At 47.1% G+C, this 18,967-nt stretch overlaps 1 protein-coding gene across 1 annotated transcript in view; it reads left to right on the forward strand.

Moving 5' to 3' along the window:
* Positions 1 to 979: 979 nt before the first annotated feature.
* KAZN (kazrin, periplakin interacting protein) overlaps positions 980 to 18,967 on the forward strand; it is a 469,682-nt gene continuing 451,694 nt past the window's right edge. Inside the window, exon 1 of the mRNA XM_060079952.1 lies at positions 980 to 1,223. Coding sequence (XP_059935935.1) covers positions 995 to 1,223 — 229 coding nt within the window. The 5' untranslated portion in view covers positions 980 to 994. The remainder of the gene's footprint in view (positions 1,224 to 18,967) is intronic.

Raw genomic sequence — 18,967 nt, forward strand, 5'->3', positions numbered from 1 at the left:
CTCCCAGTAAGAGGAGGAAGAGGGAAGCCCCACTGACGCCTTCCAGGCTTCCCTCCTGGTTTGCCCCCCAGTATTTAGCCCAGCTAAGAAGCTTAGGACCACCTTAGAGGCACACACTGGTTCAGGGTGGTGGGGAGGCCAGAGCGCCACTGATCCACCCTGGGGAAGGACAGGGAGCTGCTTCGGAGGAGGGGGGACAGCGCAGGTTGGGGCGGCGGAGGGCGGGTGGAGGTGGACAGTGAGATAGCCCAGCTTCCCGGTGAACAATTCCCACCCACCTTTTAAGGAACCAGCAAAGCAGGAACTCCACTTCGTAGCTCGGGCGTGTGTTTCCCTCCCCCGGAGCTCCATCCCCGCTCCCCTCCCGGGCCCCTCTTCCGAGCACCCCTCTCTCCCAAGCACCCACCGCCTCCCCAAGCCCCTGCGCCGTGCTAGGAGCGAGTTCGCCAGGGCGGGGGCCGCCCCACGGCTCCAAGGAGGGGACCGAGGACTGGCCTTGGAGCTGGCGCCCCCCACCCCTAGCCAGGGGCGCCACCTCGGCCCACGCCGGGCCGCCGGCCGCCGCCCTCGACCCCCGGGGGGGGTGTCCCCGAAGTCGGGGGCGCGGGAGGCCGAGGCAGCGGCCCCGCCCCCGGCCCGGGCCCCCTCCCGAGCGCGCGGCGAATGGTAGGCTCCACGGAAAGAGTGCGGGCGGCGCGCGGTGTCCGTTTCCGAGCCGCTCTCGGCGCCGGGGTCTAGGCGGTCGCTGCTCCTCCTCTTTCTCCTCCTCCTCCTCCTCCCCCCGCCGCCTCGCTACCGCCGCGGATCCGGCTGGAGGCGCCGCTGTCATTCCTGCGCCGGAGGAGCCGGCGCTGCCGGTGCCTAGGGGTCGGGGCTCGGGGGAGCCGGGCCGCGGGGGACCCAACAGGTAGAGCCGGGGGTGCCTGGCCGCGCGCCCCCGGCGCATCATGCAGCTCTTTGTCACCTCTCTCGCCCCCAGGCCAAAATCCTGAGCATGATGGAAGACAATAAGCAGCTCGCGCTCCGCATCGATGGGGCGGTCCAGTCGGCCAGCCAGGAGATGACCAACCTGCGAGCCGAACTCACGGCCACCAACCGGAGACTGGCGGAACTGAGCGGCGGCGGCGGCGGCCCCGGCCCGGGCCCGGGAGCAGCGGCCAGCGCCTCGGCGGCGGCGGACTCGGCGGCGGCGAACATGGAGAACCACCAGCACAGCGCGCAAGGTAGGGATCGTACGGCGCCCGGGGCGGAGGAGAGGCGAGAGAGCAGGACCCGGACCCGGAGGGGGCCGGCGTCTCGGTGCCCCCAGGGCCGCGGCGAAACCGCCTTGCATTGTGGCTTGTAACCCTTTCCGCCCGGCGGTGGCCGGCGCTGCTCCCCTGCTGGGAGTTGCAGGCTGCTGTCATCAACGAAAACCCGGGTGCACGCTGCGCCCGGGTTCACACGGTCACGCCTGTCCTGGCCAGCGCGAGCGAGGCGCAGCCGGCGCGTCCCTACCGGCAGCGGAAAGTGCCCTTCAGATGGCACACAGCCCCCAGCTCCGTGGGCAAACTTTTCATGCCCGGGCCTTTGCCCTCACCCGCGGCAGGGGTGAATGCCACAGCTCCCCCCAGTTACGGAGGCTCCTTCCTTTGGAATGACTCCCGGAGAGGGAGCTCCAGACTCTGCTGCCGCGTTTGGGGTAGAGGATTGGACTGGTTTGCACTTTTCTCCACGGATGCCAAATCCCTTGTCTCGATTGCATCTGGACTTTATTTTCTCCCCATTTGAGATCGCGCAGGCAGTGGAATATATCGATGCAACAGTAGATGCTGTGCTCAGCAGGGAGTTTAGATTTCCAGCAAATATAAACACTGTGAGCACTTTCCAGGGGGGAAATCTTAGACCTCAAAGGCTGAGTGATGGGCTTCTGGCGAAATGAAGGCATGGATGGTGGATTTCCAGGTAGCCGCCGCTTGAAGGGACTCTTTGCAGTTCGGAGGAGGGAAAAAAAGGACAGTCTGTGTTGACATTGACAGTGATGAAGCTCTGAAACCCTCATGCATGGGTTAAAGGTGGAGGAAGCGTCCAAAAAAAGAAAAAAAAATACTGTTTGGTTTCTGTGAATTGAAAAGTAAGAGGGTAGGCTGGATTTTCAGGATGTCTTTTCTTTTTTTGCCTAATTGCCCTTTAAGAAACGTTGTCACCGGTTATTAATATCATTTGATTGTAAACGAAACTGCTGAAATCCAGAACATGACAGAAAAAATATCCAGTCCAGGAGGGCCACTTGTGTAAATATGTCACTTGATGAAGTATGAGGTTCCAAAGGCTCAGTGGCTTAGAAAGATTTTCTAGTTTTGTTGTTATTTCAAAGGCTTCTCCTAAGTGTTGAGAGAGAGAGAGAGTCTGTTTTCATATTAATGCCTTCTCTCCATCAGCTTCTGTTTCCCCTTTACCTTCCTGGGGTAGGTGTGTTTTTTTTTTGTTTTTTTTTTTTTTTTGGTGTGAGATGTTAAGCCTGAACATTAGCAGTGTATGTTCAATTCCAAGTCAGATCTTAACTTGGTACTTCAGGAGTCCGTCAAGAGTCTTGGGGCAGTAATTTGGTACCAAAGTAGCATGACGTTATGGTGGGAAGGTGTTGTGAGCCTGGTGCTTGCTGCACAGTTTTCAAGGTGGGTATCTGGTTATTCAATCATTTATCCCTTGTTATGTCATTGTGTGTGGAAGATGCTCTCTGCTGGCACCTGGGCAAAAAAGGGAAGTTAGACTGCATGGTCATGCTTTACTTTTTATAGGCAGGGACTCTTTCAACCTTAAAGAAATAGCGCAGAACTGGCATTTTGCTAAGAATCAAAAGCCATGGTAAGGGGGACTGAACAATGCTAGTTTATTTCCCACCATCCACCCCTTTCTCAGCGGAGGAAAAGTTAAGTGGCTTTTATCTGAGTCCTGGGTCTAGTTGCAGTCTGAGCACGCTAAGGAGGTCGGTGCCGCAATGATTACACATTCAACTTGGAAATTGTGATACTTGGCTGATGGTTAAATTGTTGTAGTGGAGCAATAGGGGACTGTTTCCTTTTTCTTTTTTCCTACAAAAATGCACAAGTCTGTGGAAATGGAAAAATGGCTTTTGGATTTCTCGATATCCCTGAAAACACACAAAACCAGCAGCTTCCTCATATTCTTAGAAACATGCCTGCCCAGGCCAGGGGCTGTCTGTGGGTGGTTGGATGAAGGATGGTTTTGATTTTTCCTCTGTGTACCATTGGTATTTTTCAAAACCTTTACTAGGGGGAGTTTAATGATTTTATAATCAGAAAATAAAATGTTGAAGATTTTAACTCAGCTTAATGGTTGGCCACATATCCCTCTAAATTGATGTCAATTTAAACTGATGTGATGGTTGAAAAGAAAACAAGACCCCCATATAAATCCAGTGGGGCATCATTTACTTATATATGGCAACTGTTCCTCAATACAGTACATTTTACATTATTTAGCCTCTGTGAGTGTTTTGCGTTTTGTTTTTATTTTGTTTTGCTTTGGTTTGTGTTCTCATGACATGTGGCAGCATTCTGCTGGAACCGAAACCTTCTGCAGAGGTGGTCTGGTAGTTTCTTTTGCTAGTGCTTTCGTATTCCTAAAGGAAAGCACTGGGCTCTCTCAAGTTAATTTCAAAGTGTGGGTGATTGGCTTTCTCATGCTTCTTTGTCATATACCTCCAGGAAGGCTCACAGAAGCTCAGTTCCTGGGGGTTCCTAATTCTAACGAATTAGTCTTCTGTTTTTATTTTGTCTGTGTTGGTGCAAGTCAATGGGCTCAAACCCTATGAGCATTTAGTGTTATTGAGTTATCACTTTTCAAATCAAGGTTTTGAATGAAATGAGTATCTTTCAAAATGCAACTGTATAAGTCATCTTTTAACTAAAGGACATTATGCACATATTAAGTGCATGCTAATTTCCTTTTAATAATATTAGCCCAAATGGTTCCAGGGAAGAGTCACCTTTTGCGCTCCCTGCTGAGGAACTGTTAGATCCATTTTCATATTTTTTTTGTTAAAAAATTTTTTGTCAATAAATTAAAGAAGCTCATCAATCCACCAGTGGATGTTTTGTTCCAGTGAGGATATCTGACAGTAGGTAAGTTGATGAAGAAAACTTGGGTTTTCCTAGAGAGTTAATGCAGTATGTCATTTAAACAAAATATTAACTTGGTTGGTACCCTCTGTGAGCTGGCATGGTTGCTACGTAACAGAGTCTAGAAAGTGAACTGCTGAAAATCTGGGCTTTCTGCACTTTGCAGGATCTTCTTTCAGAATCTGTGTTGAAAGAAACGCTTGGCAGCCAGCCCATCTCCTCTCTCCCTGCTTCAAGTGAGTTGGATAATCCCTAATGAGGATGCTGGCATGCGGAGCATAGGGCATCCGCGCAGGGTGGCACATCTCAAGGCTCCAGAGCTGCTTCTTAGGTTGGTGGGGTCACAACTGCCTTTGACAGGTGGACAGAAGGAGCCTTGGAAAGAACAGAGCCAAGCAGTTGTTCCAATTTGTCTTGTTGTTGGTAGCCAGAGAACGGATTTGTTTAAAGTCACATTTCTAAGCTGTTTTCCTCGGCGTAACATCTCTGGGAAATGTGTTTAAAATGCTTGCTATTCTCTGAGGGGAAAATATAGCAGTTTGTTTCTCTGAAAATGTTTTATCTGATGAATGGCTAATATAAGATTCAGTTGGTTGCTTTGCTATACATAGAATAAGACAATTAAGTTCCATCGTACCCAATTCAAATAGGTGTTTAACTGTATATAACCTAAAATACCTACGCCCAGTAGGATGTATACCTACTGCCAATATTTTTGTGGTTTGTTTTTTTAAGGAAATAATTGTATTTATATGCCTTTGTAAGTGGAAATGCTCATAGCATCTTTCCTGGGTGTTGAGGACTTACCGTTTACTGCATTTGTTAGATGGGGATGGGGAAAAGTGTCATTTTCTTACACCTTTGTTAATTTCCATAAATAGATGCAAGTTTTATTTTTTTTCTCCCCAGGCATTAAAATAGGCTGTTACTTTAGGTCTGATGGCTCTTATCTAGCATTACTATAACACTGGAAACTCTTTGGTGAAATAAAATTACCTTGGGACTGAACTGAATGTGTGAGTAGTCTGCAGAGATGCTAGACGCTGTTGCTTTTCAAAATCAAAGCACCCCCTTTGGGGATCCCCTTTGGCATCCCCTTCCCAATTTGTTGTGCCTCCACATACTCTTGTTTTCCCAAGCAGACGTTTATCTTTTTGGAGAAGAGGATTTTCACGGGGCAGAGAGGATGGAACAGAATGTGGCGGAATCTCGGGGGCCTTCTGTTAGCTCACCTGTAAGTTACAGAGCTCATCCAGTACCTATGGCTTGGTTTTCCAGCCATATCAATGGGCTGAAAGTGACTTGTCTGTCTTTTCCTAGTCTGGTAGGTTGTCATGAGATGGGACTTCAAAATTCTTCCTGAAAATCACCATGCATGGGCACAAAGAGAATACCTACAGATCAGTACAGCGTGGTTGAAATTAGTTATTGATTGGCTGTTATTTACTGTCTTTCCATTGTCTTTGGAAAATGCCTTTGGAGGACCCCTTAAGTCAACTTCCTGGTTCTGGTTAATTTCACACTCCCAGCATTTCAGGATTGACTGAGGTTTTTCAAAACTTCTTTGATACTAAGTTTGAGCCCATCTGATTTTTATAATAGGAGCCTAGTCACACATCCTCCCAGTGTAAGACAAGGCGTGTTCTCCCCATGCCTTTACCCCCGCTACTCCCCAAGACTGCTGGCACTTTTGAGGAATCCTGCAGCTTATAATTTGTGACTTCCTGGCTGCCAGTGAGCTTCTAGCAGGTGGCCTTGGCAGGTGGGGAGTGCTCGTTGAAACACTGCCTGCTTGCCATGCAAGTCCTATGGGGCCCAGAAGGTCAAGCCTGGGTCCCGGCCATATTCATTGCGTATTTCATTTATATTTATTCCTGAGTTGTATAGCTAAGGAAAGTGAAATCAACATGAATTTCTCAGTTCTTTTCAGACCTTCTCCAGTATTGGTCTGTGTGAGCATTAGTGCTTGGCTTCTCACCCCCCTGCCATCCATCAGGCAAGAATGGAACTCGTTCTGCCTGCTGAGGCCAGGGGATGGGCTTTTAAGTGATCTTGTAGCTGAAAATTAGTCCATACTGTTTGGGCTGGATATGAGGGTGAGTAACACATGGGATGACAAGGGATGCCACCAACAGCAGTCACTGCAATGTCCTAGTCATCGGAAATGCAGGCAAAGAGGGTTCAGGCAGAATCCTTTAGGAAAAGACAGCTTCCCTGAAGCCAAGAGGGTGACCATCCGTTGGCGCAGACTGTACCTGACAATTCAGGGCAGGTAAGCGTCCCACTGGCTCATGTCACCATCCTCAAGGTCCCCTGCCAGGCCCATCTTGACTGTGGAGAAGCTGGAGGGAGACCAGGCAAAGGAATCTCTTCTTCTTTCCCGTGGGGCTGGATGAGACCAGAACATTCTTGCTTGTTTGATGCCACCTCAGGTCTCGGTGGCAGACTCCAGGCTGTGCTCTGTGGGCATTCTTGCTTCCCCCTCGAAATCCTGAGCTGCTAGAAACATGACAGAAGCTGAATGTAGTTTTAATGAGTTTGGCAAGGACAACTGTTTGAGCAGGTGGCTTCTGTGTGATGGGATATCATTGGTTCTCCGTTTGTTTTAGTGTCTTTGTTGACTTGGCCTTGCTGGACCTTTGGGTCAGACTTCTGAAAAGCCCCTGTCCCCTTCACCCTCCAATGAATTGAGACCCTAGCACGAAAGCTTGTATGGAGCTTGTAACAGGCAGGTCTGCCAGCAAAGCGCCCCCGAGGCCTGTGCCCCTTCTGTGATGGGCAGTCAGGCTGGGAGGATGGAGAGAACTGGGAGGAGGGGCTACCCGCCCAGCTCCCACCCCTTCTCTTCTCTTCCACCACAGCAAGTGCTGGAGTGAAGGAGGTGTGAAGGCCTTCCATTCCCAATATTGTCTCAGCTCTACAGATTGTTGGAAGTCATGTGAATCATTAAGAGCAAAGTGCCCTCTAAAGGAACGTGGGTCCAGAGCTAATATTTTACACTCACCTTCGGCACTTCATTATGGTTCTCGGAGCTCCCCTCTTGGGTACATCACAAGGCACTGGGGGTTCTGGAACCATCCTGGTACCATGTAATTTTCTTTTCAGTGAAGGTGAATAGTGTAATGTAGGACTAAATTAGAACTAGTTTCAGTGCTTTGTCAAACTTTTCAATAAATAATAACAATAAGGACTTCCAAGATGTCAAGTATTTTCCCGAGTGCTTAACATGCATAATTGTATCTGGAGCCCAATGAAGTCACAACTGTTGTGCCCATTTTTGAAAAGAGGAAACTATTGGGACTCAGAGAGGTTAGGTCACCTGTCTACCATGACATAGTAATGACAACGATGGTGATGATGACAGCAAGCTTTGACATAGTCTTGCTCGGAGCTAGGTACTGTTCTAAGTGCTTCTCTGAATTAATGCATTTAATTTTTGTAATGACTTATAAGGCAGGTACCATTGTACCCATTTTACCTATGAGAAAACCGAGGCACAAAAATGATCTATTACTTGCCAGAGGGCCATTAAGTGACCAAGCTCTGGCTCCGGAGTCCATGCTCTTACTCATCTCACTTTGATGCCCAGGGTCACTCGGCTGGTAGTGACTGATCCAGGAATTCAAACCCACCGGGGCTCTCTGCTGTTTAAACCTGTATTGTCTCCTAAATCAGAAATATCTTTCGGTTTGTTCATTAGGAAGGTTGACGGAGCTATAGGCTTGTCTCCATTCTTAATTAATGTTTTCCTAAACTGATGATAATTTCTGGGTCCTTATATGAAATCATAGGGAAACGAATACCTCTCCCTTAGGTGTGAGCTTAACTGACAAAGGGGGAATTGGGTCCTGCTTACAAGGTTAGCAACCCAAGGGTCACTTGTCACCAATGAAAAGAACCATATTGATCCTGGCGTTGGGGCCTCCTACTTCTCAGACTTTGTACGCATTCTCTCTTGGGAAGGATGATTCCAGGCAAAGCTGGTATCCTGTGGTCCTATTATTCTCCCTCCTACCCATATCTTCCCCTTTTCCGAGTTCTCTCCCAGTGGCCTCGGTGGCCCCCAGTGGCCCAAGACCACGCCCAACAAAAGACGTATAACTACTCACAGATTCCTTTCCACTAGGGTTTCCCAGTCTTGGCACTGTTGTCATTTGCAGGATAATTCTTTGTTGGGGGGTGGACGTTGTGTGCATTGTAGGATGTTTAGCAGCATCCCTGTCCTCTGCCCACTAGATGCCAGTAGAACCTTCCACACCCCAGTTGTAACAACCAAAAATGTCTCCAGATGTTTCCAAATGTCCACTGGGGACCACGTCATCCCTGGCTGAGAACCACTTTGTATGCCAGGCATTAGAGGAGACCCCAGTTGTGAGTCTTAGGATGGCGGCTCTGTGAGAGCAGAGAGTTTCATCTGTTCATTTTCTGCTCCATCCACAGTACCTAGAACAGTGCCTGGCACATAGCAAGAGCCCAGTCAATAGTCGTTGACTGACTGAATGAACGAATCCATGATTTTTCAATTACAGTGTGTGGAATTCGGTCGACTTGTCATGTTTTACATGAAGATCATTGGTTTAATGATAGATGGTTTTAAGTGTGTTTATTTGCCATATGTCAACACTGTTCTAAACCCTTTCCCTGTATTATCTCAATTAATCCTTTTAACTACCTTCTGAGGTAGTACTTTGGCAAGAACAACTGTTTGAGCAGGTGGCTCCTGTGTGATGGGATATCATTGCTTCTCCATTTGTTTTAGAGCCACCTTACAGATGAGAAAATTGAGGCCCAGAAAGGTTATGTGACTTGCTCAGTGTCACCAAGCTAGCAAGTGGCAGAGCCAGGATATAAACCCAAGTAAATGTGCCTCCAGAGACTGCCTGCTGTCCCAGCCAGGATGCGGTACAGCTTTGCATAGTTTTTCCCATTCCTGCCCAAGACATCATTTTTGTTCTAAAGCTGGTGTTGTGGCAATTATAGTTAGGATGTGCATGTCAGACACTAAGTCATTCATCATAAATCCTCAGAGCTCCACTGTACGAAAGATGCTTTGTCACGGCCAGAGAGTCTGTAGCCAGGAAGGATTGGTGTCTGGCCAGAGGTAAGAGGGCAGTTCAGTGGCTGAGCCACGTTCAAATGTGAGAATCTCCCTTCTCTCTGCCTTGCTGCTGGGCTTCAGCAGGAGGGAGTCACAGAGCGGACTGAAAGTTTCAAGGAAAGGGGACAGTGGCCCCCAGAGCTTCTTAGCAGGGGGTTGACTCATTTTTAGGAAAAGGGATGTTCCAGGATCAGAACTGGGGAGCTGCAGAGACTTTGAAGATGATCCAAGAGGATAGTGATAGCAATAGCCAGCACCTGTTGAGGCTTTTTTTTTTTTTCTGGACTTTACCAGACTCTGTGGGGTGTGATTGATGACATTTTCTCATCTGACTTTCCTATCACAGCGAGTTAGATAATGTTCTCACCTCCATTCTACAAATGAAGAAACTGAGGCTTAGAAAGGTTTAGTTGCTTTTCCAAGATCTAGACAGTGGTCTTCTGCTGGATTGGAACACAGGTTCAGCTGACCCTGGAGCCTGCCTGCTTCACTACAGCAAGAATATTGAGGAGTACCCTAGTGGCACAGTAGTTAAGAATCCACCTGCCAATGCAGGGGACACGGGTTCAATCCCCGGTCCAGGAACATGCCAGATGCCGCAGAACAACTAAGCCCGCACACCGCAGCTACTGAGCCCACGTGCCACAACTACTGAAGCCCGTGCACTCGAGGGCCCGCGTGCTGCAACTACTGAGCCCACGTGCTGCAACTACTGAAGCCCGTGTGCCTAGAGCCCATGATCTGCAACAAGAGAAGCCACCTCAATGAGAAGCCCGCGCACCGCAGCAAAGAATAGCCCCTGCTCGACACAACTAGAGAAAGCCCGCATGCAGCAACGAAGACCCAACACAGCCAAAAATAAATTAAAAAAAAAAAGAATATTGAGATATTGTGCCAGGCAGCACAAAGACATGCCAGGAGGATGGCTTTGTTTTTTTGCTTACAGACCAACCCTCCCACTCCCCTTCTTTTTTCTTTTCTTCCTTTCCTCCTTTCTCCTCTCTGTCTCCATCTAGCTTGAGAGATTGAGCACATAGGTTCAGGGACCACAGATTTAATAAGATATGGAGCAAGTTATCTTGGAACTCTTAGGCTAGTAGGTGTGACTGACATGGAAGTATAATTACATTTTATAATAAAGGTCTAGACGGGTGTAATGGGAAAATAGATGATGAAGTGACAAATACAGAAGCCTTCACAGATGTACATGACAGTGGCAATATTTAAGAAAAGCATGCTGGGAAAATACATTAATTTCTCTACTAAGGTTAAACTGCCCGTGAGAGATTATTAGAGTGCAACTTTGGGGGTAGGTTGGGATTGGATACTGCAGAGAATAGCTGCTGGCTTGGACCTTCTCCCTCAAAGAACATGTCTTAAGGAGAAAGAAGATGTGGATGATACAGGGTTTAGATCTTGAATAATAGTTGGGTTTTGTTCTCCAAAGAGAACAAGAAAAGATACGAATTTCAATGCAGGTATAGCTCTGCATCTTTCAAAATAAACTCACCCCTTGTATATATTATCTTCCTGGCCAAGGCTGGGGCTTCTTGTCAGCTGCAACAAATGAATTACTTCATTTTCCTTGATTAACTTGAATTTTTTTTAAACCGTTGAGGATGGTGTCTTTAATTCAGTAAGTGCAACTTGGAACACAGTGGGATTTATGTCACCCTTTCCCCCTCATTCTTGCCATTTGGAATTCTGTGCTCACCATTTCCTGACGATAGCAAGGTATGAAATTTAGAAATTTGATACTGACCCTGGAGAGTGCAGTGGTGGCACCATAGAGCTTGATGAATGTTGGCTGGGGAGAACTGACCTGTGATTATATGTATACTGATTATCTTAATTAATGCATTCATAAAGTAGATTGCTTTTCCTGTTCCTACAAGGGTTACCATGTGAAGCAAGAAAAAACTGGGAATATTTTTCGACACAGCTTTAGATTTGGGAGTTAACAGAAAGGCAAGGCCTGGCTGCCATTTTGTAGAGACTGTTAGCCCGTTAGCTAGCAGACGTGCTCAGATTGCTCTGTTCACAATTTGACATGATACCAGACAGCCCTGCAAGGAGGCATGTTCAAGTCTTAATGGAAGTCCTCTGGAGAAGGATCATTATTTCTGGTCAGATTTTCTACAGTGTGGGTCAATATCATGGACCGATAGAATAGAACCTTGTTAAAACTCAGCTGGTCAATTCATGGGTTGGTTCCACCATGGGATAACTCAAAACCCACCCTTCAACGCTTTCAGTGTTATCACCTTGCCTCTAAAGCAAAAGCTTGGTCTAACATCCTCAGTTCACAAAGCCAATGCTCAGAATCCTTTTTCCAGGGTTCTGTTGCTTTTATCCACTCTTCTTTCCTTTGCACCCAGGACGCACTAGGGAAGCACTAGAGTATATCACTACCCAGATCTTTGTAGATCTTTGCAGGTCTTTGCAGTATACAGAGACTTGCACAGGCATTGTCTCTGTGGATCCTACCAACTGCCCCATAGGATGGAATTGAAGTAGACACAGCAATCTATTTCTCAAATAAGGAAACTGAGGGACAGTGATTTAAACTGATTTGTTCAAGATTGTTGAGCTTGTGATTGAACCAAATTCTCCTCTCTTTCCCCCACTGCAAGATCCCACTGTGACTGCACAGTGGTGGCAGAGGGCTGCCCTGGAACTTATGATTGGGTGAGATCTGACCTTGCCTTGGCCAAGCCCTCTTGAGCATGGGCCATCCTGTCTTGTAAGACCTGGATGGTGACACCATCACCCCAAGACTGTGCTCGCAGACTCTGAGCTCCCATGTCCAATGTCTACCCATGATAAAGGGACAATCCAGTTTTACAGATTTAATCTTATTATTATTATTATTTTTGTGCGGTACGCGGGCCTCTCACTGTTGTGGCCTCTCCCGTGGCGGAGCACAGGCTCCGGACGCGCAGGCTTGGCAACCATGGCTCACGGGCCCAGCCGCTCCATGGCATGTGGGATCCTCCCGGACCGGGGCACGAACCCATGTCCCCTGCATCAGCAGGCGGACTCTCAACCACTGCGTCACCAGGGAAGCCCTAATCTTATTTTTTACACTAAATTCTCTCCTCCTCTCCGTGGGGTTTTCAATCATTTGACTTCTCTTTCAATGACTTATCTTATTCATGCCTGAACGTAGCGTGTCTCTTCTTCTGGCCTCCCTTAAAAGCAGTTAGGGACCTGTAAACCAGAGCAGGTTTGCACCCGGGGAACTTCCTGATTGTCTTATTGGATCTGGGAATGACTTCCGTATGGAGGACTATTTTTTCCACCTGACACCACCGTCATTTAGGATTTTTGAATATGGGAAGCACATCTGTGAGGGGACCTGTGGTCTTAGCATGTGGATGTGTGTACTCTCTGAGTGTCGGGGGCAGGATGTAGCCATCACAGTAAATCTGCCTAATTTCTCTCTCTTCACTGTCCCTTCAGGGAGACACTTTGCAACCTTTAGGATCTCTTTTATCAGAGTCTTTGAGTTAACATCCATCCAAAACATGTTGGTTTAAATTGTCCACCTAAACTGTTGGCTGTACAGGCACATGTTCTCAATGCTACTGTGGCTGTAACTGCCTATATAGTTGGTGGACCTCCTGCTGCTCCAAGTTCACATCTAGACCTTGTACTCAGATCAGTGGAATCTCATCCACAGACTGAAGTCCAACAGTGTGGCAGAAAACTCAGGGAAAATCAGAATGGGGTCTTTTGCTGTGCACCCAAGGAGAGTGGAAAGGAAGTATCAACCCGGAGGCCTCTGCAGCACAGCAGACAACCCGCTGCAGTTAACTGACGCCTAAGCAGCTAATCTTTCTGCTGGGACTCTGATCTCTGTTTCATTTCAGTGTGAAAAGGAACAGTCGCTAAAGGCTTCCCAAACCTCTGATAGCAAAATAGAAATAATATACATTTGAAATGCATTTGAAGATCTATTTATAATAGGCTCTAGAAGAGTAGAAAGTACTTTTAAGGATCAAAATGTTTGCTCGTAGTACCTCTACAGTGTGACAACCAAAAAAGTCTTTAGACGTTGCCCAGTGTTTTTGAGTTTTAGATTTGCATTAGCATTAAACACTTAGGATTCCTGCCACTGACAATAGATATTATAGCTGCACATGGAGATGAAAGAAAGTGCTTCTTGATTCAGTTGGGGGTTCACTTCAGTGCTTGCTCTTGTGACTTGAATGATGGAGCTAGTGTAGGAGTTGGCAAACTTTTTCTGTCAAGGGCCAGATAGTAAATATTATAGGCTTTGGGGACCATAGGATATCTGTCATAATTCCTCACCTCTGCTGCTGTAATGTGAAAGCAGCTGTAGACAATAGGTAAATGAATGGGCGTGGTTGTGTTCCAATAAAACTTTATTTACAAAAACAGGCACTCCTTGGACTATAGTTTGCCAACCCCTGAACTTGCAGTTCTCTTCCATTTGCCTTCTGACCCATTTATATCCCGCACCTTTACAGTGCTTAGCATACAGAAGGAGCTTAATAGTGATTGATTAAGCTAGTGAATTAGATGTGAGCAATAAAACCACCAGATTACAGTGTTAAAGGAGCAGAAACAAGAAGTTAATTACTAGGGGTGTAATGGTTAATGGACAAGAGAAAGAGACATTTGTTGGCAGCTTCATGGTCTGAGGTGAAGTCATTTGTGATTAGTCATCATCACAGACCTCGAACTGTGAAGGGACAAAGAATCACCAGTAGCAGTGAGATACAGAGCAAGACACTTGGCATCTGAGCCTCAATTTCCTTATTTAGGAAATGAGGAGGTCATTTCCATCTTCAAGATAATATAGCAGACACATGGGTTTAAGGGAGTGAAACAGATCCAATCCAGATCCTGGCGATATGACTTGGGTTGTGGGACATTACAGCTCTCAGTTTCCTCCTCTATAACGAGGCCGATAATTCCTCCTTTCTAGAGTGATTGGGATGGTTTAGTGCAGGGTTTCTCAACCTCAGCACTGTTGACATTATGGGCCAGAAAATTCTTTGCGTGGGGGCTGACTTGTGCGTTGTAAAATGTTTAGCAGCATCCCTGGTCTACACCACTGGATGCTCATAGCACCCCTATAACGTGACAACCAAAAAAGTCTTTAGACATTGCCCAGTGTTTTTTCCTGGGGGGAAAATTACTCCCTGGGTTAATGGAATAACACATAGTGTGCCTGGCACAAAGCTTGGTGGACTTTGGGATTCAATAGATAGAACTCTTCATTATAAATAGCCGAGTATATTATTGAACTCTGAATTCTCCCACCTTGGAATGAAATTCTCTTTATTTCTCCAGCTGATTTCTGTCCCCCATAGGCAAGATTGGACGTTTTTCCCCCAGATCCCAGGTCTTTCTCCTGATATCTCTGTGTTGCTTAGAGGCCTTTCTCCTGGGAGGAGCCAGACTTCTTGTGATGTCCTGCTGAGTATGCTTTCCAGCCCTTTAAACACACATGTACCTAGACTTGTATTTGAGGTTACGGTCAGAATCCATAAATGGTTCATATGAGAAATCATACAGATGTCTGCAACAAGAATGGACAGGGAGGGTTAAGGACTGAAAAGCTTAACTCACAAAGGCTGGCAGGCTGAGGTAGTAGGTGGTATTCAAATGAGACAGAAAATAAGGAACCCAAACTAGTACCAACAAAATTATCACTTCCCTCGTGAACATGCACACACTTCTAACTTTAGCCAGGAGCCAGTTTTCAATGGTTTAAACTTTAGCCAAGATGGCTCTTCCAACATTGGTTTACATCTGGATTTAGTGTTCTGCCATCCGTGTTTTTACATATATTCTTTTTAATGATAGAGAGAGAGGTAAAGAGAGAGAGAGATTTTCAGTGAATTCTGTCCCGTACATATTAGCAGTTGTATTTTTTATCTATTTCTCTGGGAAAATACATAAATGCAAAAGAATGCATTGAATTCAGTAACATTCTTAAGCGGCTGCTTCTTCTGCATCTACATATATTTGAAAGATAATGGCACATACATGCAATAAAAATGCTTCATTCTGTTCTCAGGCAGCACACTGGAGACATGTGGATTTTGGACTTCCTCTAAGTCACTCTCTCTGGCCACCCAGAGTCTCTGTGGCCCACAGCTTGGGACTGCGGCTCCAGAATGCATCTATCTGGACATGTGTGTTCAGCCCTGTGCAATGCGGTTCTCAGCAATGCCATGTGCAGTTAGGTGCTCAATAAGTGCCTTGGAAAATTATGGCTACTGCCCCAGGCCTGGAGTCTTCTGATTTTAAGGGATTCTTCTGTTCCTCAAACTCAACTCTGCCTTGCTGTGACACCATCAGATAAATCTATGATTTGGACCCTTGGCTTTAAGAAAACCCTTCTTTATTTAGGCAGAAATTTCTATGGTGACTTCCTGGTATGGATATTGGAAAGCACGGGTTATAGTCAGAATAACAAAACTGGCCCTAAACTAGATTTCGGGCAATATGATTTGATTGGCCAACTGCCATCGCTAACTAGCGTCATCCTGCCCTGTCTCCGGCTAACTTCTAAAACCCCTCAAGCATGTGATCCATCATATCATTTTCTATTTATGCCAGCCCTGGATAATGGCCTAATCTCTCCAGTAGCATTCAGATTTACTAGAGAAGATGGCATTTACAAAATCATTTCACTGTTCCACTGCAAACACCCTAAGTTAATAGGCACCTTCTTATTATAAACCTTCCTTTTAACAATGGTTTATTACCTGCAATTAAAATCAACTGGAAGACCCAGTAAATGGGTTTCATTTCTTTTCTTATGTGTTTGGTTAATATTTAGCTGGTGGGGGCTTCCCTGGTGGTGCAGTGGTTGAGAGTTCGCCTGCCGATGCAGGGGACACGGGTTCGTGCCCCGGTCTGGGAAGATCCCACATGCCGCGGAGAGGCTGGGCCCGTGAGCCATGGCCGCTGAGCCTGCGCATCCGGAGCCTGTGCTCCGCAACGGGAGAAACCACAACAGTGAGAGGCCCACATACTGCAAAAAAAAAAAATTTAGCTGGTGGGCCACCAGAGACTTAGCCAGGAACATCAGAGAGAGGCAAGTTTTGGCTGCACAGGAGAGCTGTCCAGAGGGATGCGGTCATTACCAGAGCCTAGATGACCATCTGCCAGGCGTGTTGGAAAAGCTACTCCCACGCTGGGTTTAGAAGTTCAGGAGAAAAAAATAGGAAGAACACCAAATGCGATCTTCCCTTTCTTGTGTTTTGCATTCAAACGGCCCATTGAAGACAAAAGTTTAGCAGTAACAGTATGCTGTCATTTGGGTACAACGCAGAGAAAGTTGAGAAGACAGTAATGACTAGGAAAGTGTCTCACTGGCTTTCACTGTAATGACTTGTTTGAACAAATTGCGATGCTGACACAGGTAAGTTCAGCGTTTATAACGCAGGACAGAAATCTTGAGTCCCTTGCTTGGATGCATATCCTGTTCTCTTAACACGTGTTAGCTGTGTGTGGTGGGCAAGCTGCTTTACAGTCTAGGCCCCAGTTTGCCCCCAGGGATAACACTAATCCCGACATCCCAGAGCTGTGAGATCACAGGAGAGGGTGTGTTGGAGAGCCGAGCACACCGCCTGGCACTTGCCACGTCCTCCAGAAATGCCGTAAACTGGTGCCATAAACGTGCACGCACATACGGCCTCCCAGCAGGCCCCGGGGCGGGTCTAGGCTGTTCTTTGTTTACTCGCTTGGTTAGCCTCCACTAGACGCATTTTCTGATTGAGGAGGCCCGGTCCTTGGTGCTAGGATACTAGGATATGTAAGGCGCTCACCTTCTGCCAGAAGCTGGAAGCCGAAGGAGGAAAGAGCAGAGGGGGAAGGACCCAGCGGGGGACCAAGAGGACTGGATGCTGGCCCTGACTGTACCTGGGACTAAAGAGTGACAAAAGGGAAGCTCCAACCTCTGTCCCGACTTGCGATGCCAACTGTCTGACCAAAGACCCGGGTCCTGCACTCCCACCTCCACCTCCACAACTTGGGAGAGGTGTCCCAGACGGCCGCTCAGGGACTGGGACATTGGCTTGGTCGGAATGAGCCCGCTGGATGAGACCTGGCTAAAGGCCGTCCCGTTTCTGAACTTCTACACTTGGTGACCTTCAGCAGTGTCGCCAAGTCAATCAGGTCCTCCTTAAAGAATATCTTAGATTGTTTTGTTTGGGGAATATTGTCTTTCCTGGCTTAAGCAGAGATAATATAAGCCTGTGACTCTGCAGGCTTATATTATCTGCCCATTAATGGAAGGGAGGGAGGGAGGGGGGAGGAGTGGGAAGAGAAGAGAAGAGAAGAGAAGCACAAGCCAGATGCCCAAATTAAAACACTAAATTTTCTTGGAATTTATGTGCTCCAAGCAATGTAAATAAAGGTGAGGGCTGGGCCCCTCTGCCCATTAATCAGCCTCAGCCACAGGCTCACTCTCTGGTTTGTTTAGGCATTTCAGCCCATTACCCACACCTCTTGGCATTTCTGAGATACAAGGGGGAGGGTTCCATCTGTCATCCTGATTGTCCTCCCCTGGGTTTCTTGGAGTGGCGATCTCGGGTGTTGCCTTTTGCATGAAATATTAAGCTCAGGGGTAGGACCAAGGCATTTCAGTGCAGGCAGGATACACTTGGGAAGGCTGGGTTTCTGCCCCCGTGGCTTCATTTGCATTTATTTTTCTCCCAACCATTTGTCATATAGTGGTGGGGGTCCATCAAATAGCTATTAACTCTTCAGCCAGCTCCTCAGAGGGCTGTTTGAGCTGCCTCTTACAAGTTCAGGGGATAAGATGGCTCATACCTTCGGTCATTCTGTTGGTGTCATGAGCCACCGTGGATGTTAGAACTTCCCATTTTGTTTCTCTTTAGTCTCTCAAGGACCCTGCCAGACAACAGCCTTGTTTGTATGACTGCATTCCTTCAGCTGGACTCAGATTCCTGAGTGTAACTACGATGCCACCACCTCCTAGCATGTCATCTTGTTGGTTCACATAACATCTATGTAACAGGGCTGATCATAGTTCATACCTTACAGGGTTTTTATATAAAGATTAAGTGGGGGGCTTCCCTGGTGGCGCAGTGGTTGAGAGTCCACCTGCCGATGCAGGGGACACGGGTTCGTGCCCTGGTCCGGGAAGATCCCACATGCCGCGGAGCGGCTGGGCCCGTGAGCCATGGCCGCCGAGCCTGCACGTCCGGAGCCTGTGCTCTGCAATGGGAGAGGCCACAGCAGTGAGAGGCCCGCGTACTGCAAAAAAAAAAAAAAAAGATTAAGTGGGTTAATATACGTGAAGCCCTGTGTTGTTTGGCACACATGTGCTAAGGATTCCATAAATATCAGCTGTGAGTATTGAAAACTATGGCCCAGAGCCTCCCGCTGAAGACCTGTGGTGCCAAAGAGTGACTTCTTTTGAAAGCAACAGCAAAACATCATTCAAGGAGGGGCTAGTTTACTATGGAAAACAGTATGGAGGTTCCTTCAAAAACTAAAAATAGAACTACCATGTGACCCAGCAATCCCACTACTGGGCATATACCCTGACAAAACCATAATTCAAAACTAGTCATGTACCAAAATGTTCATTGCAGCTCTATTTACAATAGCCTGGAGATGGAAACAACCTAAGTGTCCATCATCGGATGAATGGGTAAAGAAGGTGGCACATATATACAATGGAATATTACTCAGCCATAAAAAGAAACGAAATTGAGCTATTTGTAATGAGGTG

This window comes from Mesoplodon densirostris, chromosome 2, assembly GCF_025265405.1.
Source record: "Mesoplodon densirostris isolate mMesDen1 chromosome 2, mMesDen1 primary haplotype, whole genome shotgun sequence".
Taxonomy (NCBI): domain Eukaryota; kingdom Metazoa; phylum Chordata; class Mammalia; order Artiodactyla; family Ziphiidae; genus Mesoplodon; species Mesoplodon densirostris.